This window comes from Corythoichthys intestinalis, chromosome 9 (assembly GCF_030265065.1).
Source record: "Corythoichthys intestinalis isolate RoL2023-P3 chromosome 9, ASM3026506v1, whole genome shotgun sequence".
Classification (NCBI taxonomy): Eukaryota; Metazoa; Chordata; class Actinopteri; order Syngnathiformes; family Syngnathidae; genus Corythoichthys; species Corythoichthys intestinalis.
This window is the reverse complement of record NC_080403.1, coordinates 32,390,149-32,411,534: the sequence shown is the minus strand read 5'-3', so window position 1 is coordinate 32,411,534 and position 21,386 is coordinate 32,390,149. Positions and strand designations below refer to the sequence as shown.

The 21,386-nt window shown below is 38.4% G+C and overlaps 1 protein-coding gene across 3 annotated transcripts; it reads left to right on the top strand.

Moving 5' to 3' along the window:
* Positions 1 to 1,352: 1,352 nt before the first annotated feature.
* On the top strand, positions 1,353 to 19,877 carry top1a (DNA topoisomerase Ia). Of its 3 annotated transcripts, XM_057845302.1 has the most exons (22): positions 1,353 to 1,495; positions 1,982 to 2,006; positions 7,433 to 7,517; positions 7,614 to 7,707; positions 7,943 to 7,995; positions 8,081 to 8,173; positions 8,272 to 8,341; positions 8,717 to 8,808; positions 8,875 to 8,990; positions 9,070 to 9,191; positions 9,276 to 9,398; positions 12,162 to 12,349; positions 14,181 to 14,325; positions 14,394 to 14,537; positions 14,612 to 14,797; positions 14,868 to 14,936; positions 15,293 to 15,407; positions 15,521 to 15,648; positions 18,214 to 18,308; positions 18,389 to 18,538; positions 18,631 to 18,740; positions 19,425 to 19,877. In XM_057845302.1, the coding sequence occupies exons 1-21, from the start codon at positions 1,463 to 1,465 to the stop codon at positions 18,731 to 18,733; spliced, it is 2,229 nt and encodes a 742-aa protein (XP_057701285.1). In that variant the 5' UTR covers positions 1,353 to 1,462; the 3' UTR covers positions 18,734 to 18,740; positions 19,425 to 19,877. The 3 variants fall into 3 exon arrangements, with proteins under 3 accessions (XP_057701285.1, XP_057701284.1, XP_057701287.1); XM_057845301.1 differs by having other exon boundaries at positions 18,631 to 19,877; XM_057845304.1 differs by lacking the exon at positions 1,353 to 1,495 and adding an exon at positions 1,526 to 1,913 and having other exon boundaries at positions 18,631 to 19,877.
* The last annotated feature ends 1,509 nt before the right edge of the window (positions 19,878 to 21,386 follow it).

Sequence of the window (21,386 nt, the reverse complement as noted above, 5' to 3'; positions counted from 1 at the left end):
TTTTACATGAAGTTTGTTGCGTCCAGGTGCGCATAATTAATTGAAAAAAAAAATGTACTGTTTTCTTGCTGAGTGTGTATTATCAATAGTTGTAGATTCTACAATATATGCTCGTCTGTCAATGTTCATTCAAAACAGTTGGAAACCTTTATTAATTTATTTATTTTTGGAGTAAAACAAATTTTACAGATGGAAACATTCTGAGTAAACATCAACTAAAACTAGACGAAATTAGTCTTGAGTTTTCGTCAACAAAAACTAGACGAAGACAGACACATTTTGAAATGACTAAAATATGACTAAGATTAATGAGCATTATCGTCCAAAAGACTAAGACAAAGAGGAAAATTAGGCTGCCAAAAACAACACTGGTCAAAACCTGACAACATGTTGAAATTAATGGAAGAAACTGTGTAGAACTTCAGTATTTTGATTTAATAGATAAATTTATATACCGTATTTGCCCAAATATAAGACTGCATTAACCATCAAAGTGAAGTCTAACTGTAACTGTAGTCTTGAAACAAATCTGAATAAGGAAAAACATTACAATAAAATAATGCAAACTGGTTAAACTAAAAAGAGTAGCTGAGATTTATCATGACAGAACATCGCTTCAGTGATATCTGGCGCCACCTAGCGTCGTGAATGGGGAGAGTAGTGGAGATCCGTCATAACAGAACATCGCTTCAATGATATCTGGCGCCATCTGACGTCGTGAATGGGTATAATGTCTAGACCGCGAATATAAGAGGACCCACTCTTTTTCTTATTTCAATGCAAAAAACACTGTCTTATATTCGGGCCAATACGGTACTTGAAAAAAATAATCTAATTTAACCATTTGAGCTATATTGGTTGTGATTTTCTTGACTTTTTTTGTTGATGCGAGACATTTTCACTTTGTTGTGCAAAGACACAAGATTAAAAAAAAAATAAAGTAAATAAAAACATAATGCGGTATTGATTAATTAATAATCCAGAGGTATTGATACCTCTGGATTATTTTGTTGCTTGTAGCCCTTAACTCATCTGCTGCCACTGAGTTATGAACACGAAATAGATTTCGACTGGGAAGACTGGCATTGAGTGATCATGTTTCACTGCCATTGACAGCGATAGACGTTCAATCCAATTTGACTGGATCACTGCCACCCATCCCAGTCAAAAAATGAACGAGGAAGGAAACATTTTGAACACCTCTGATCTAGCCCGTTCTGTGTATTCAACACAAAACAGTTGGGCCGGGGGGACTTGTGCTCCTGCTGGTGAAAAGCAACACGTTTCTCGTCAAAGGAGGAGCTACATTGCTGCCGTTTAAATGTATGCGCATGCGCACTGCTATTCAATCGGGACTTAGGTCTTACACAACCCCGTTCTTTCTTCATTCTGCCTGCCTCTGCTCGCCGGTGTGTGGCACACGTTTGTCATTTTTAATTTCTTGTCAATCACCGCTAAGGAAATGAGTGGGGACCATGCCCACAACGAGGACCAGGTAACGCGGAACACATTTTGTAAAGACATCATCAGTGTTTAGCAAATACATACTTTCTCGTATTGAATATGTTTGGCTTGAGAGGGTAACTTGGCCAACTGTGAACATTGGCAGCTAATGCGTGTTGGCCGTGTGTGTTGATCAAGTATACTCATTTTTTAAGAATAATGTACTGACAACTTGTACTCGCTCTTTGTTACTGATGATACAGCAGAATGCTGACTAGCGAGTTCTCACTTAAGTCTTGTGTGTTCAGACGCATACTCGAATAAAGAGTGCCGTAAGGCTGCATTGAATGTGGCGTTAGCATATCGCCGTAGCCGTCTAGGTATTAGCCGCTAAGTCCTCTTTGCAGGCAGCTTAGCATGCTAGCTCGCCGAGCTAAGATACTGACGATTTGCCATCCAGCAAGTTCAAAGTTAGTTAGCCGCCGGCTGCTTAGCTTCGACCAAATGTAACCCTTGTCTGTTTCCTGATGTATTTCAGATTGACGGTGGCTCTCGAGTCAACGGTAAGCGTGTTATATTTCAAAGATACATCCCGATTCAAATGTACAAATGGGATAAAAGCATATTTTTCGGGGATATATGATAACATGGGATTAGTTTAGAGCAGAGGACAGAAATGGCGTCCAGAGACTAAGTCCTCTCTTTCACTCACAAGCGTCTATTGTTCAAAAGGGAGGCCTTACTACAGCTGTTTGGAAAATAACATAGTCTCTTCGAATCCGTATTTGGACAGGGTTAGAAGTGTTTTATAGATTTGTTCTGTCAAATGTAGCCGCCGGCCACGCTAAACGGGGGAATTTTCCAGCTGAAAGTGAGGGTATGGGCGCTGAGGACTTAGTCTCTGCGCCATTTTCTTTTTCGGCGCAGCGGCCTGACTACTGCAAACTGAACCCAGGCTCAGCCTCAGATGTGTACATGTATTCAAGGCTCCGACCGAGGCCGAACCGGCTCGCCTCCACCTCGGAACGGTGCAGTGATGTGACACGCAATCGCGATTTCCTTATTTGCGACACGATTAATAGTGTTACAGTCACAGGGGCTTCCATTTTCGGTGCCCAGGAGAAAGTAACTTTTGACAGCACAGCACAAGGATTTGGACAAGATTTAAGTTCATTTAAAGTAACAATGCTAGAATTAGATCTACATTATTTCAGACCATTTGTACAGAATAGTTGGAAGGTCCCAAAATGCTACAACTAAGAATAATGACAGTGATTGTCTGGTTCTGTCGGACAAAATTGATTATGGTCTCTTTGGTTTGGTCTCAACATTGGTAGGGACGATATAACAGCATAACCTACATATACACTTTTTGCTGGGCATGGGACAATAATAAGACCAAAAATAATGGGTGAACAGGGGTTAGGGTTACGTTTCTCATGAATATGAACCTAATTAATTGATTGGCTAAATGATCAATGCAAAATAAATCTGTATTCACTTATACTTTCTTATATATTGGTTCAGGTGATACACTGTTCGATTCAAACATTTGTTTTCAAAAACTACTAAAAGATTTTGAAAACTTCCAGGATAAATGTCTGGATTTTTCAGGGCAAATTGAAATTGCAATGTTGACTTATTTTAATTTATAGCTTAAATTATATTAGCATACACAACAAATACGAAATGCAAAAAATAGACATTTGCTACTCAACATTGTCTAAACCAGGGGTCCCCAACCTTTTTTTGCACCACGGACTGGTGTGATTTGGGTCTTTAAATTTTTTTTTTTTTTTTTTTTTTTTTTTTTTACGGACCGGTGTTTTGTCAAATTTTACACCCTTTTAAAATTTTGCTCCCAAAGCTTTTGTGGCGGTGAAAAAGCACTCTTTTACATTCAGGTGGACTCTTTTCTACATGTCCCATGATCAAACGGAAGTTAATATTCTTTTCTTTAAAGAAAGTTTGTAGTGTTTACTTTGGAATCGCTGCATTGGCGGCCAGTTTTAATGTTATGCGCATGCAAAATTTGTCAGAACACGCAATGTGCGGCAGAAAAATACAGCAAATATAAAATAACATTTATTTTTAGCTCCGTCGTGTTAAGTGCAGGGAAAATATAACCCACCTGCTGAATCAGTTGGAGGCCTGAGCTTGTTTCGTTGCGATGAGATGGTCCCATCTAGGTGTGATGGGAGAGCAAGAGAACCCCGCTTCACAAAGATACGATGTTGGAAATTGTAGCACGGCTTTCAGTGCTCTCGTAGCGATGTCAAGATGTTCCGGAATGACTTTAATCCAGAACCTCTGTAGAGTTGTTGTCTCAAATGTACAGTACGTTTAAGGTCGCCGTCATTTGCCATCTCTACAAGCTGATCCTCCTGTTGCACAGACATGCTCGAATCACTCGGTTTATTCACAAACGGGGGACAATTTGACAAACCCTTGCATTTAGGATAAAAATGGCTTGAAAACACCTGCAATTCAATCAAAACCAGTATTTCACTAGAACATAATAACCAAGCCACCCAATTTCCAGGGTAATTTGGCCATGTACGTGGATCACAACTTTTCCTGTAACAATACAATATATCCATAAAAGAACAGTTCAATTACAAACAAATCTTCTTTTCGATACAAGTGAACCATCCATCCAGAATGGAGAGTGATAAATGGCAGAGAAATACTTCATGTACATGACAATGCCAAATGCTGACAAAAAGCTTGTTTAAATTTTTAGTATCAAGGTCAAGAAATCAATTTAAAACCAGGTTAATTACTTAATCATTAATGTTTCACCTATCTTTGTAGTTCAAACAATAACTTAAATTTCTGGTGCTATATTTATATGCTGACAAATAACTTGAAAAACTTCGGGACGTAGCTATTTCTTTAGGTTTTCATTCAACATTATCAGACATGGGGCTACGCCTGGGACGTCCCTGCACATTTTCAAATCCTAAACATATAGCGAATCTGAAAAACTGTTTAAAGTTTAGGTGTTGTGAGTAAGGGTGTAACGGTACATGTAGTAGTATTGAACCGTTTCGGTACGTGGTGCTCGGTTTGGAACGGACGCGTACCGAACGAGTTTCTGACGTAATATAACCCTTACTTTTCGAGGCTGTGAGTCGATCGGGTTACAGTTTCTTTGTGTAGATTATATTTACTCCCGTCTCCTCTACTATAATGAGGACGGTAGGACAGTATAACCCAGAAACGTCAACGGCGCAACAACGTGGCCGCAGCGAGAACGCAGTGAAATGCGGGCATTAGAGTCAATCAGCCAATGCACACCAGTCGCAGTGCGGCCGCGTGTTAGATGTGTCCCAGAAGCGGCTTAATGTGGCGCACGCGAAAAGAACGGCAGAGTTTATTATTTGACGCGAGACGCGGCCCTCCTGCGTCAATACTACTACTGGTAGCTAGGATCGGGCCGGAAGTTACTCTTGTAAAAATACGGTGGATCCGGTCGATTTTCAAACTAATATGCAATCGTAACCTACTTTTTGAGTCCCATCAAATCTCTTGAGTGGTAGATCGGGGCACAGTTGACTTGTCTTTGTTGATTTACTGCTGTCTTCTCTGCTATAATAATAACCAACACAGCCCCGTGTTCAATACAAAACCCTCCTACCACAACAAAACAAGTAGGAACTAATATTCACATAGGAACTAAAGTTATGCAACATAAATTATACAATATAAATGAATACTACAAATCATTTGTAAAATATAGGGCTGCCAAAATTATCGTGTTAACGGGCGGTAATTAATTTTTAAAATTAATCATGTTAAAATATTTGACGCAATTAACGCACATGCCCCGCTCAGATTAAAATGACAGCAGTGTAATGTCCGCTTGTTACTTGTTTTTTGTTGTTTGGCGCCCTCTGCTGGCACTTGGGTCCAAATGATTTTATGGGTTTGGGGAGTGAGCATGGTGTAATGACATCAACAATGGCGAGCTACTGGTTTATTTTTTGATTGAAAATTTTACAAATTTTAATAAAACGAAAACATTAAGAGGGGTTTAATATAAAATTTCTATAACTTGTGCTAACATTTATCTTTTAAGAACTACAAGTTTTTTTTATCCATGGATCGCTTTAAGAGAATATTAATAATGTTAAGGCCATCTTGTTGATTTATTGTTATAATAAACAAATACAGTACTTATGTACCGTATGTTGAATGTATATATCCGTGTTGTCTTATCTTTTCATTCCAACAATAATTTACAGAAAAATATGGAATATTTTATAGATGGTTTGAATTACGATTAATTACGATTAATTAATTTTTAAGCTGTAATTAACTCGATTAAAAATTTTAATCGTTTGACAGCCCTAGTAAAATATAAACGCATAATAAGATAAATAATAGCCCATTTAAATAAAATTAATTGAAATGAGCTGTAATTAAATAATAAGAATACACACATCCTGCTTACACAATTAAATGTATTAATTTCTGTGTGGCGCTTTAACTTGGGAAAATCCACCAATAAAGCTTTTGAAAATCGTTCATAAGAAAAAAAAAATGTTTCATTGAGGCATTTCATTTGTAAAATGCATGTTAAAATCTTTGTCATTGGGATTGCTTTTCTCTTTAGCACAGGACTTCTTTTTTCTTCTTTCTTTCAGAAAGAAAGCTGACCAATATGCGGGGTCTGAAAGGCAAATTGTTGTTGGATTATCTTTAAATACCCACTACTTTTAGAGCAGAATTCTAGCTTTGTATAGGCTAATGTTCCTATTGTTGAAAGCACAAAAGTGTGTAATAAACACACTAGCACATTTATATTTTGCATTTTGTTTTCTTACTGTATCGAAAATGAACCGAACCGCGACCTTAAAACCGAGGTACGTACCGAACCGAGATTTTTGTGTACCGTTACACCCCTAGTTGGGAGTCTACTGCTATTTAAGAAATATTTTTTATTCAAATTTGTCAATTTCAATTAAATGTCTAATCTACACCGTCACACAACAAAACGCCAGTTAGGCATGTCAACGCAAATATGAAAATAAACTAGATCCCTGTGCATAGAAGAGTGCAACAGATCAGGGTAAGAGCAACTCTTACAAGAAATTCTAGGAGTTATAATTCAAAAATGTACAATGAGACTAGAGGCCAGTTTGGTTTGACTCTAAAATCTGTTCCTGGACCACTGACAAAAATAAATTGGGGTCCTCTTCTAGCCACACTCTGCATATTTGCACTTAAAACCTACTCAGGTTTTGGATCTGAGATGCATGGAATTTTGATTCACAATGAAGTTAGAATAATTATAAAAAAAAAGTTGGAAAGTTGACCTCTGTTACAGTCTGTGTTTAGCAAGTGAGGCCTAACTAAGGTGTGTCCTATATGAAAGTTTTTACACTAACAGCACGAGTTTCCAAGTGTTTATCAATGGCCCGAATTACTCTTGCCCAAATTAAGATATTCCTTCTGGATTTAACCACGTTTTCCACCTTTAAAGGTTACGCTGAATTTGAATTAAATCAAGATTCTGAATTAGTGTTCAAATATTTATCATATGAATAAACTGGTACCTTATTTATGTAGGGATTTAGTTTGTTTTACGAAGTTGGCACCAATCCGATTTTTAACACCATTTTGGATGAACCTAAAGAAATCTGTCATCTATCGGTGTACAATTGGTCTCCATAGCTCTTTAGAAACAAAAATTTCAGCCCACCTTAAAGCGCTTATTCTGCTCTTACTCATCCATAACTATGTCCAGGGTAGCTAAAAAGTAGAACCGCAAGAGAAAACTTTGTTTCGTTGCATGTTGTGACAGGTTCCACATGATGTCGAACAATGGCTCGTGTTTCCTCAAGGGGGTACTATTGTATTATTGAATTGAAGCGATATTTTTTGTGCACATCCAGAACACCTTATACAAAGTTCACACTGCACATTTTTGGGGACATACAAATACTGAAACTGTCTACTCATAAATATACCCTTTTTCCTGTAGACTCTCACAGACATAAAAATAAAGAACATAAACACAAGGACCACAAGAAAGATAAGGAACGGGAAAAACTAAAGCATGGCAATGGGTAAACATGCATTTTACAATTTAAAAAACGCAGATGTGCTTAATGTATTTCATGTATGTATCTTATTTTGTGTTTTTCATTTAATTGATACATTAGTGAACACTCTGACAAAAAACATCGCGATAAGGATAAGATGAAGCACAAAGATGGCAGCACAGAAAAATTTAAAGACAAGCACAAGGAGAAGAAGGTGGGTTTTTATTTCAGTCGCATGAATAGAACATGACACGAATAGGTTGTAGTATCCTCCCTGCTTTTGTCCTATCCTGTAACTTATATGAACATGCATGCTTTTGAGTGTCTATTACGTAAATATGCACCAAGGAGTTTTAAGAAGTTATGTCTTAGTTGTGTTTTCTCTTCAGAAAAATTGTAATAACACAAGAAAAAGTTGATTCAACAATTGCATTTACTTTTTACTACAGCTAAAAGTCATTGATGGGAAAATCAAAAAAGAGAAGGAGAATGGCTTTTCCAGGTATGTACGCCTTGATAGTTGTAAGGGATTTATTGTTATAATCAAAAAAATAATCGTTTTTGCTTTTTTTTTTTTTTTGTATTAGCCCGCCACATGTAAAATCTGACCCTGATGAAGACTTTTACAACTCGCCTAAACATGAGAAATCATTGAAGCGAGAGCGGGATGATGATGAAGAGTGAGTGACCGATTAATATTTTAACTTGGCATTGTAATTTTGCTTAATTTTTTTGGTCACTTAACATTTTTTTTTTTTTTTTTATGTTCATGTTTCAGTTACGATATTAAGCCCAAAAAAATAAAGACTGAAAATGACAAGAAGGACAAGAAAAGGAAACAAATTGATGTAAGTTGAGTAGATAAATACTTAGAAAATGTGTGATGTAATGTAAATCAAGATAATTTTGCATGTCTTATTTTACCTTTTTTAAAAAAAATATTTTTACTCATTTGCTGCCATTGACGACAATGGGCATCCAATTTATTTGGATTGAACATCCATCGCTGTCATCACTCGCTGCCAACCTCTCCCGGTCAAAATGGATTGGGCGTCAATCGTAGTCAATGGCAATGAAGGAGTTAAACATAACGTGGTCTTAATGCAAGCCTAATTTTCTGATCTGTTTCAAGCGAGCAGTCATGCTTTGTTTACTACAGATGTGAATATGTGAATTGCAGCTTGGGTTGGGCCAACTCTGTTCATTTTCTCTTCCCTTTTTAGGACGCGAAGACTAAAAAGACGAAAGATAAAAAAGGAGAAACTGCCGATGGAAAAAAGAAAGCAAAAAAGGAACCAGAAGAGAAGTGGAAATGGTAAGTTGGACCATGTAGTACGCTTTGCTCATTACTACTTATTTATCTTTTTACTACTGATTCCAGGTGGGAAGAGGAGCGATACACAGATGGCGTCAAGTGGAAATTTCTGGAGCACAAAGGACCAGTGTTTGCCCCACCATATGAGCCACTTCCTAGCAAAGTCAACTTCTACTATGATGGTAAGAAACCTGTGTTTACATATGGCCTCATCACCATGGTTGATTAATTAACACATCTTTTTTTTTTTTTGTCTTGAAGGTAAACCAATGAGGCTCAGCCCAGAGGCAGAAGAGGTGGCCACATTCTTTGCCAAAATGCTGGACCACGAATACACCACTAAGGACATCTTTCGCAAAAACTTTTTTAAAGATTGGCGGAAGGTAGGTGGAAGTAAGCAGTTTTTTTTTTTTTTTTTTTTATGTTTTCCAATTTTGTTTATTAATAGAATATGTTTCTAAATTCAGGAAATGACCGCAGAGGAAAAAGCGAAGATCACAGACTTGAAGAAGTGCAATTTCACTGAAATGGCTGATTACTTCAAGGCTCAGTCTGAAGCCAGAAAGGCCATGTCCAAGGAGGAGAAATTGGTAAATGTCCCTTTTATTACAATGCCAAAAAATGGTTTAATTTGATGATCAATTCTTTCACAGGCACTGTTTAGCAAATGGCTGCCATTGCCAGCGATGGACGTCCAATACATTTTAAGTGGGAAGGGCTAGCAGTGAATGATGACTGCCAGCTCTTCCTAATTAAAATAGATTTGACTTCTATCGCCGTCAGTGGCAGCGAATTACTTAATAGTAAATATTTTCTGATTTCTGTTTCCTCAGAAAAAGCAAGGATTGTTTTATAGTCATAAACTGTATTTTCCGGACTATGAGTCACACTTTTTTCCCCCCTATAGTTTGGTTGGGCCAGTGACTTAAACTTGGGTGCAACTATTACATTTTTACTCCTCACTAACATCTGCGAGAAAGACATTCTAGGCGTGCCCCCTACTTCCTGAGTTGGTGGAGTTGTTTGGAAGACAAGTTATCTTGTGTTGTTGAGGCTATAGTTATCTTTCTAACTGTGGCTATATTAGGTTAACATTATTACGCTATCTTGCCTGTTACTCTCCAGTTTTTATTCCTATAATGTACTTGTATGTATGCATGTATGTTCTTGGTCTCTGCTAGAATGAAATTTCCCTAAAAAAATTGACAATCCAGTGCGACTTTGTCCCAAAAATATGGCAGTATTCATAGTCCTTTTTTTCTTTGCAGTTTTTGGTTCCAATGCACATTTACAGCTGAATTTCTAGACCCAGAGTTAAATTACAGTAAAAACGTAATTTTTAAGTTCAAAATGTAGTATGACTGCCCGACAACTAAGCCGGTGGCGATATGCAATAAGTCAAATTATCGCACGGTAAATAAAAAGGAGGGCGGTTATTTTCCCAGTTGCGATTTATCGCCGCGTGCATACATATGTGCGTGCGTGTGCTGCGTGCACTCGGCACATGTGCTTGTTGATTACATATTAGACTCCAGTACCTTTCACAGATGTTTATTAGCCATCAACACGACATGGAATTAAAGTTCAGAAATACAAAATAAGGAAACACTTCTATATTGAACATTTTAAAACGTTAGCATTGCTACATTGAGGCTAATGGAAAAAAGACAAGGTACTAACCACTTTAGACTGCTATAAAACATTGACAGTCTTCTCCACAATGCAAAATTGTGGTTAAAAGGTGACGCATCAAACATAAAAACTTGCTGGATTAAAGAATTTGCAAGTGAAATAAACAAGAGAAAAAAATTGGTTACTGATACAACATGCATGACGAAAGAGAAGTGGATTTTGTTTTTTCTTTTTACTGAGTATAAAGCTTACGGTTAGTTGATTAGCAAACATAATTCCGATGAACATTTCTAAGTAAAAGCATGTCATGTTCAGATTTATGGAGGCAATCGCATATACTTTAGATTCTACACTAAGAATACATTTAAAATGACACCCATTATAAAAAATCTGATTAGCAATGATAATGTGATGTAATAAATTATATTAATTTGGCTTCAAATTTGTTGCATGCGCACTTTGCAGGACAAGATGACAGTAATTTTGGATCAAATTAACACTTTTAATGGGCTCTAATTGGCAAACAACAAAAATGACAGTTTCTCACCCCTTTCATATTTTGCACCTCACTAGCTTTAAAATGACTCATTATGCATTGTTTTTTATATATATATAAATTTTCATATGTGTTTTATTTAAGAATAACAATTAATTGCATTTCAATAGATGATTTATTAGGATGTATTATCACTAAAGATGCACCGATACCGATACTAGTATCGGCAGGGGGCGCCGATCCGGCCCGAAATGGTGGTATCGGCGAGTACCAACAAAGACGGCGCCGATACCATTTACCAGTCCATTATTATAACATTTGACCACAGCCTTTTTCTCCTCCTGGCGCTCACTACACTCTGTCTCTGTGTTGTGTGATGACACGTGAACACCAAGCAGCTATCGCTATTGGCCTGCTCCAGGCCAATGAGAGCGGGCCAATAGCCACTCCTGACCAATCAAAAGGGGGCTTTTTCATATGGACGAAAAACAAACCAGGAATTATGGCGGCGCCGCGGCAGTCGGGAAATATTTCCAAATAGAAATCCCGTCGATTAAAATCAATGGCTGCATGCAAGATTTGCGGCCTGAAAGTTTGGAGATGTGGAGTCAAATCGGCCAGTTTAAATACCTCGAACTTGATAAAACATTTGAAGACGAAACGTGAACGAACAACACACATCCAATTATGTAGCTCTTTGGGGGGGGGGGGGCGGGGGGTTTAAGAGAAAAAAAAATATATATATATATAAGCGGGATGGTATCGGTATCGGCCGATACTGCACAGCCAGGTATCGGTATCGGGGCCAAAAAATGGTATCGGTGCAACACTAATTATCACTATTTTCGTGGTTGAATAGGTTAAAAAAACAAGCAATCATATCGCTTTCTAAAATGTGTTATCGCGACAGGCCTACCGACAACATCTGTTGCCCAAGTGGAAACCAACCGGCAACAATAAGTCTGCAAGGAATTAATATAAATTTGCTATGAGGCAAAAAAACTTAGAAATGGGGCTCCCGGGATCGATGCCTATACATCCATTCTGATCCATCCAAGCATAACGTCGAAGTAGCAATTTTAGTTGGTGTATTCCCAAAGAAGAACAAAATAAGTGAAAACTTTGAGAATGCGTTAAGATTCCTTTTAACTAACGGCTCAAGTCCATATTTTTATATTTTTGAGTTCATGTTATTGTAAAATCTTTTTTTTTTTTTCCTTCCTAGAAAATCAAAGAGGAGAACGAGCGCCTCTTGCAGGAGTACGGCTTCTGCATCATGGACAGCCACCGAGAAAGGATTGCCAACTTCCGCATTGAGCCGCCGGGCCTTTTCCGCGGTCGTGGGGACCATCCTAAAATGGGCATGCTTAAACGTCGAATCCGACCCAAAGACACCATCATCAACTGCAGCAAGTTAGTGCTTCTCTGCACAGTGCACTTTTAGCCATCCAGATTAGGAGTGGGAACCTCTTGTTACCTAACGATACGATACGATACGATTTGCGATACAAAGCTCACCATAACGATGATCTGACAATATGGCGATACAAAGATTATCGATACATTGGTCAGGAAATAATTCTAGGATATTCTACAAACAACTAATAAAGAGGAAAAACAAGCTTCTGCTGTAAATTGGAATGAGTTTATCAATAGTAGACGTTCAATCCGTTTGAAGTGGGTGGGATGTTCATTCGCTGCCACCCTCCCAGTTCAAATGGGTTGAACGTCTATGGCAGTCATTGGCAGCCAATGCCAGGCAATGAGGTAATTTTGGGCCATTTGAGGTAATTTACCTGTTGATTTTCAGTTACTGCCTGTTGATTTAGGGGTATTTTATGTGTCACATCCTGTTTATTTTGAGTTACAGAACAGGAAGTGACCTGGAAATCACCCATATGATTAGGTTGTGACTCAAACTCAACAGGAAATTACCTGTAAATGCACCGATACCGATACTAGTGACCTGTAAATGACCTGAAAAATCGGACGGAATGACTGCAAATGCTCTGGTGTCGAATTAGTGCTGCGATGATTAATCGAGTAACTCGTGTATTCGATTAGGAAAAAAAGATTAAATTAAATTTTGCTGCTTCGAGTATTCGTTTAATAAAAGTGACGTTGTAATGGTTTGTTTTGAAAGTGTTTGCATTTATTTTCATTGATTTGGGTGGATACACGGCCCTCTAGTCTACCTCGTTTCACATGGCTGAATCCATCTGCTCCCTGTTAAGACCAACATGAGCACGTTTTTGTTTGAGCTAATAATTTTTTTGAATGCATTCGGAATTTAGTTTAAAGGTATATTTAGGCATTTTTGTGGGAATATGTGTCTGAGCTATTAAGAGCATTGTAAAAAAGCGTTAGCATTTTATAGCAATTAAGCTAGCGGACTTTTGCTATCTAAGTTAGTCAATTGTTCTTTTGTTGTACATACTGTAGATCCTTTATTTTTTATATATACCGTGTGAGGCTCAGGTATTTTAATTTTGTATGTTCCTTATCCGGTTACTCGATTATTCGAAATAAATAGTTCATCGATTAATCGGCTACTAAAATAATCGATAGCTGCAACCTTATTTCAAATGAACTAATGTTCCCAGTCTAAATGTATTGCGCGTCGAGCACTGTCAATGGCAGCCTTAGAGTTACCTGAGACACTATTATGGTGGAAGAGTTTATTTATTTTATTTTTTATTTTTTTATTTTTTTATTTTTTTCCTCTAAACACTGACACCTTTTTAAAAACGATATCTCGATTCTTGGCAGAAGCATATCGATAACCTTTTGGGATACAAAGTATCATGATATATCACCATTTCGATATTTTGTCACACCCCTAATCCAGATCATAAGTAACATACGTGTAGTGATTAAAAAAATAAACTACTAGTATAATTTCCACTAGGAATGTGTCCGATCTGTCGTAGTTGAAATGAATTTCATACACTTACTAAGATTAAAACTCTCCAAGGCACAACAAACACTTATTTTTCCTCTTAATGCTTCTTCGGGCACGTTTGTAATTGGTGGCTATCTTGGGACAGGTGACCGGTGGTTGGAAAATCAATCTCAAAGAGTGCATATTGAGCAGCATCGACACATGATTTCTTGGTGCTAGCAGATACTGATGCCTGCCTTTTAATTCCGCTTCGGGCCCGCTTCTGATACTAGTCTCGGTAACAGTGCCACACTACCCACTTGCAAAAGTATGTGATCTGGACATCTCTAAATTTTCACACAGGGACTCCAAGCACCCACAGCCTCCTCCGGGTACAAAGTGGAAAGAGGTTCGTCACGATAACAAGGTGACATGGCTGGTGTCGTGGACTGAGAACATTCAAGGTTCCACCAAGTACATCATGTTGAACCCCAGCTCTAGGATCAAGGTAGGCTACAACCTGACCTAAACCTGCCTTGCTTGATCGTTGAGCATTGCTGTTCCCATTTTGTGCAGGGAGAGAAGGACTGGCAAAAGTACGAAACAGCCCGTAGACTAAAGAAATGCGTGGACCGCATCAGGACGCAGTATCGCGACGACTGGAAGTCCAAGGAAATGAGGATCCGACAGAGGGCTGTCGCGCTTTACTTCATCGACAAGGTGAGCGCACGTCCCCCCGTGTATGTCGCCTCCAGTTGCGAAGTGACAAACGCTAGCTCGTTTTTATTTTGCAGCTGGCTCTAAGAGCAGGTAACGAGAAAGAGGAAGGAGAAACCGCCGACACGGTGGGCTGCTGCTCCCTCAGAGTGGAACATCTCAAACTCTACCCAGAAAACGAGGGGCAAGAGTATGTTGTGGAGTTTGATTTCCTAGGAAAAGATTCCATTCGATACTACAACAAAGTCCCGGTGGAAAAAAGGGTGAGAGTTCCAATTTAAATGGAAACTGTCTCAAATTGCAAACTTATTCATGGCTGGTTCTTCTCCTCAGGTTTTTAAAAATCTTCAATTGTTCATGGAAAACAAAGAGCCGGATGACGACCTGTTTGATCGCTTAAACGTAAGCTAAAAAATATGCAGTCTTACCTTGGAGTTGAACCACAATCGGTTGCAAGAAGCCTAGCAAGTTTTGAACGCTGTCAGACAAGCCAACCAGCCATTCCTTCAAACAATTAAGACACCAAAAGGTGCAGCAGGCTCTGCCTCACAACTGTAGATTTCCTTTGTGTAATTATCATTTGGAAATGTCTGATGGTATGACAAGAAAGATTACTTGAATAAACTGTTATGACAACATTCAACTTCAAGTTTGAAATCTAGAAACTAATCTGACAGCATTTTGGTTGAACTGCAAGCTGCTGCTTAACCACTAAACATCCAGTAGGCATTTTGTTGACTCCATTTTCATTTGGGCAGACTTCAATCCTCAACAAGCACCTTCAGGAACTGATGGACGGGCTGACGGCCAAAGTTTTCCGTACATACAACGCTTCAATTACCTTGCAGCAGCAACTCAAAGAGCTTACGAACGGTGTGTGAATGAATCAAAGCTCAAGAATCCAAAGCACATCAATGGCACGCATTTTCTTTGAAGTGTATTTGTTTCATTGTCGATACTATGTTTCGTCACTTTTTAATGTGTAGCGGATGAGAATGTTCCGGCCAAGATTCTGTCCTACAACAGGGCCAACAGAGCTGTGGCAATCCTGTGTAACCACCAGAGGGCTCCACCCAAAACGTTTGAGAAGTCCATGCAGAACCTGCAGACAAAGGTGAGCACGGTGTCATGTTCTAATACAGGAATGTCCAAACTTTTCTCAAAAGGACACTCTGAGAAAAATCAAACTTGAAATCCTTTCACTTGAAAGACAGGATTTTATGTGTTAACTCATTAGCTGCCATTGATGGCGATAAGTCGAATTCATTTTGACTGGGCTGCTCACGTTCAAATTGGATTGGACGTCTATCGCCGTCAGTTGCAGTAAAACATGATCACGCAATGCCAACCTTTGCATTAGAAATGGATTTGATGTCTTTGAATGGCGGCGAAAAAGTTAAGGGCTGCAAGTAATCAAATCTAAGGGGATAAGTATATTGCACTGGATATTTGCACTACTATAGCTAAAAAATGTCCAGTGACAGCGAACTCAAGAAAATCACAACAGGATAGATGAAATTATTTCATTGGATTATTTTTTTAAATATAAATTCAGGTAAAACAAAATACAGTGGTACCTTTCCATTCAAAGTTAATTCGTTCCAGGACCTTTTTAGTAAGTCGAAATGGTCGTATGTCGAGCAGGATTTTCCCACAAGAATACATTGTGATTGCATTAATTCGTTCCACGGCCCAAAAACCTACACGAAATCCTTAATAAATACTGCTGGTACTATTGCAAATAGCAATTACTCTGAGCCAAACAAATACTTTATGAATAAAAATCGGAATAATATAATACATGTAATGATAAATCACGTTCTAATGTGATGGATGTGTTTTGCGTGGTGTACCGGAACGCACCACGTGGCTGATATGACAGAGTGAGAGGTGCATTAGAGGTTTTACTTTCACTTTTTATGTTCTGTCGCGGTCAGCCGCGGCGGGCAGGAGGCGTTTTGTGTTGCACATGTTGCACATGTTCTGAAATGATTAAAAACCTGACGAAGCTGGCGATTTTTCTTTAGCGATGTTACAATAATAATATTCACGTTAACGTATAAAGAATGGCGAACGGAGGTCTGAGGAGGACTGTCGAGAACGTAGACATTCTACAGCCGTATTGTCAAGCCCGTTCTCAGACGCGTACACCACGCTCATATTTTTCCATCACTTCCATTTTCATTTCAGTGGAAAGCATCACCTTTTCCCCTTTTTAACCACCTGCACTAACATTCTTCGAACCTATGTTGATTTATCTCATGAGAAAATCAGCTGTGCGTCCGTCTTGTTTGATAACAAAGCAACTTCGGCACGGTCATAAATCGTATTTCGAGCATTTCGTTGGATGTAGAAACAATTGGCGAGTGAAATTTTGTCAGATGTCGAAAAGAGTGTCGAAGCGATCGTATGTCGAGGTAAATGCTTAAATCCCTGAATTCTTTATAGATATCAACGTAAAACAGTCTCGATTCTTGGTTAAAAGCAAAAAAAAAAACGAGCATTTAGCAATAATTTTACGTAAATATGTCAAATGTGCTGCTAGTCTTTAAACCACTTTAGCGCCGCCTTATCACCACAAAGAGCTTTTTACGTTGAAGGTTCTCGTGACTAAATGCTTAAATCCGTGAACTCTTTATAGATATGTAAAACAGTCTCGATTCTTTGTTAAAAGAGCAAAGAACCGGGCAATTAGCATTTATTTCACGTAAATATGTTGAATGTGATGCTAGTCTCTAGGCCACTGTAGAGCTGCCTTATCACCACAAAGAGCTTTTTACGTTGAAAATTCTTGTGAATGAATGCTTAAATCCCTGAACTCTTTATAGATATGGACGTAAAACAGTCTCGATTCTTTGTTAAAATAGCAAAGAACCGGCCAATTAGCATTTTACGTAAATATGTTGAATGTGCTGCTAGTCTTTAAGCCACTGTACTGTAGCACCGCCTTATCACCACAAAGCTTTTTACGTTGACGGTTCTTGTAAATAAATGCTTAAAATCCCTGAATTCTTTATAGATATGGATGTAAAACAGTCTCGATTCTTGGTTAAAAGCAAAAAAATTGGCAGTTGGCATTTATTTTACGTAAATATTGCGAATTATGACGCCAATGCCGTAGCTGTTAATTTTGCCCATTGATTTTTTTTCACAACCTTTCGAAATGCATGCATGGTATGAAAATTATAATTCCCGTGAATCCTGGAACAAATCACTCCTGAAACAATCCTTCCTGTTTTTATGCGGTACAGCTTTAACTTTTCAACCTAAATCCAGTGTTGGATCGCTGAATGTTTTGAATAACTGTGACCGACTGCGAATAACTGAAGCGGACTGTGGGACTGCCCGCTACTCGATGGCGTGGCGCAGTGTCTGGGAAATGTGTCCCGTCAATATCATGAAGTCTATGGTAGTGTTAAAGGTGAAAAGTGCAACAGTGTAGACTGAACTCAAGCCTCTTGTGCGGGCAATACTTATTCTAATAATGCAAGTGATTTTGTTTTTCATAATTTGCAGCGGTCCGCAGTTTGCGAAGCTCTGTTCCAATATTTTGTTCCCCCTAACGAACGGTGAATTCCCTCCTGGGAGTTTTGCGAATTCCTGGAATTTTGCAAGCCTAGTTCAAAGATTTTTGGGGAAAATGGTAGTACCGATTGAAAATGTAACAACTTTTTTTCAGATTGAAGCAAAAAGGGACCAGCTGTCAGATGCTAAAAGAGAGCTGAAGAGCGCCAAGGCTGACGCCAAAGTACGGAAGGATGAAAAATCCAAGAAGTGAGCGGACTTCTAAAAACGCGGTGCAGGCATTAACGAATGGATGGGGCCTTGTGTAATTATCACACTTGACCGCGCAGGGCTGTGGAGACCAAGAAGAAGGCCGTCCAGAGGATAGAAGAGCAGTTGATGAAGCTGGAAGTTCAGGCGACCGACCGTGAAGAAAACAAGCAGATTGCGCTTGGCACTTCAAAGCTTAACTATCTTGACCCTCGTATTTCTGTGGCTTGGTAAGGGACTCTTTATTTTAATTTTCCATAAACGTCATCCATCACAAAATGCGTCCCGCTTTTTCACTCGTTTTTTTTTTTTTTCTTCCTAGGTGTAAGAAGTGGGGCATTCCCGTTGAGAAGATCTACAACAAAACCCAGCGCGAGAAGTTCGCCTGGGCCATCGACATGGCAGACGAGGACTTTGAATTTTAAATTCCAGGTTGTGGTTTTAACTCTCCTTTTTAATCGGATACTTGTTTTTACTGTAATGAATTTTTCTTGATGGACTGACCCGAAAAGGTTTTGGCAGGAAAAAAAAAAGATGAGATGATGCCACTTTCGAGTGGTAGTCCAAACATCTGATCTGCGATCAGGCATCATGCTGAACTGAGCATCAAGGCATAGTGCCAGTAATTGGATTACTCCCTCACCTTTTTCTCCCAATGACGATGCCTGAACTTTGAACTCTGTGGTCCTATTGCTTGTGTAATAAGCAAAAAAAAGCAAACACTGCTTTGTATCATTGTATCCTCATCCACTGTTTTTAATTTTAGCCCCTTCATGTATTATGAATGAATCTATATTTTGATAAGTCAAATCAAATGAATTCCTTAATACCACCCACAGGCCTTTTGAGGACAAGGACAAGTGTGAGCTTGGCATTTGCGTGAGTGTGTGTGCGTGCGTTAGGGGCCCCGACCTTAAAAGCTGTCTGTTTAGGGTGATTATTTTAAACTGGACTATTTAAAAATGTTTAGCATGCGGGTGTCTGAAAGTGGGCAAGCTGTTTGGGGGTTGGAGGAACACTGCAAACATGTCAACATTTACAAGCGAGCAGAATGTGAATATATGTTTTACAGCCTTTCAATCAGGGACTTCTTTTTCTTCTTTCTTTTTTTTCCAGTGTCAATGTGAACCAATCATTTTGATCTAATCACCTGCAAAGCTCCATCCCCTAAAGCTGCTACCCAGCCCCCAAAGTCTACATCTGAGTTGAGCTTCAAATTGTTTGAAGAAAAAGAATCTCCCCTGCTACTTGAACTCAATGTATTTAAGTCTGTAAAATGAAAGTGTTTCTCATTGGAGAAGTGTGTGTGAGGGATATCGACTTTGCCAAAAATAATCACCAATCTGTTACAATTTTAGGTAGGTAATTGTGTAAAGAATGAGGTTATAGCAATGTAAACATTTTAATGTGAATTGATTTAATTCCACTCTTATGATAGGAAAGTTGATGTAAGTAGTTGTAAAGTCAACATCCTATTCCTGTTTTACCTTTTTGTCCTAGCATTTGATAATGTTAAGTTGTATGCTCATTCTAGGTTAAGAATATAAATAAAAAACCTACATTTAAAAACTTTTATTGTGGTGTGGAGCAGTACTGTGTTTTTTTGGGGGGGTATTAAGTCGCAGTCGTAAACAAAAAGCAGCACTAAGGGAAAAAAATACCGTAAAGAATTCTCGCAGGACTATGACCAGAGGTGGGTAGACTAGCCGAAATCTTTAACTCAAACAAGAGTAGAATTACTTTTAAATAATATTACTCAAGTAAAAGTAGGCAATGAGTAACATTGTGAGTGACAACTTGCAATGTCTAATTTTTATTTATTTTAAATAATGGTATATATTTTTCTTGGCAAAACTTCATCTACTAGTATATGACTTTTTTTTTTTTTTTTTTTTATATTGTACTACAGTGATCCCTTGTTTTTCGCGGTTAATGGTAACCAAAACCCGCCGCGATTAGTGAAAAACTGCGAAGATTTTGCATAGGAAACTGATAGAAGAAATGTTTGGGTAAAGCTGACTTATAGTGGTCCATGTACCCCTAAACACTACGTTGACTTTTAGTGGTCCTTGCACACTAGCCCTTTACGCTTAAACTAATCTTATCTAAAAACTACTTGTGTTAGGGTTTTTAGGTGTGTTTAACATTGGGATAAAGGTAAGAGGCTAATGGTTTAGGGCTCGATGAAGTAGGGTTTTACTTGTTTCGATCCAAAAACTCCATATAGCATGTCTCACAGTGTCAAGACACAGCTGTGAATGGCCACAGCTGGACTTTTGGGGGATTTTATAGGTGAAAAACGGTAATATAACAAGGGTAGCAATGCAGAAATCAGACATCAAGGAGTGGTTGAGAGTTTTTTTCAAATATGGACCCTTTTAAATGTTTTCTCAAATTTTTCGTTGGCTCGATTATCTTAAACGGTTGTCTCCAAACGATTCCACATAGGGCCGTAGTGGGTGCAGAATTTCATTCTAACAAAACAAGACTACACCTTTTCACCAGTCTGGTGTTTTATAAGTGTAATCAGTTGATTGCAATCAGGTGCTGCTTGTTTTAGTAGAAACCACATTGGTTAAAAGGTCTGTGCTCGATCGGTATGAACAAAAACCAGGACCCACAGCGGCCCTCGAGGACCGGTTTGGAGACCCCTGATCTAAAATATCGGGGAAAACGTGACATTAACAAAAAAAAATACAATTTATGAGGTAGATATCAATCACCCATTAACAGACACTATTAATGCAAGTGAATAATTTTTGTAAATTTTTTTTTAAATTAGAAAACAATTAATGATTCGAAGCTAAAAATGATAGACATTTCAAATATAATTTACCTTTTTATGGCTGGGTTGAATCAAAAGCTGCTGTCTGTAAACGGGGGTCTCCAGGGTAAAACGGACAAATTAAAACTAGTTCAAGGACGTAATGCGCCATGAATCTGCTACGGCAGCATATAGACCGATCAAAAGACAACATTTCTTTTGGATTAAAAGACAGCCGTTTATTTTAAAGGCAAGATCAAACCTTTACGTCTGTTAATCATCGTTGACTTAAATAAGCAACTCCAGTGCACTGG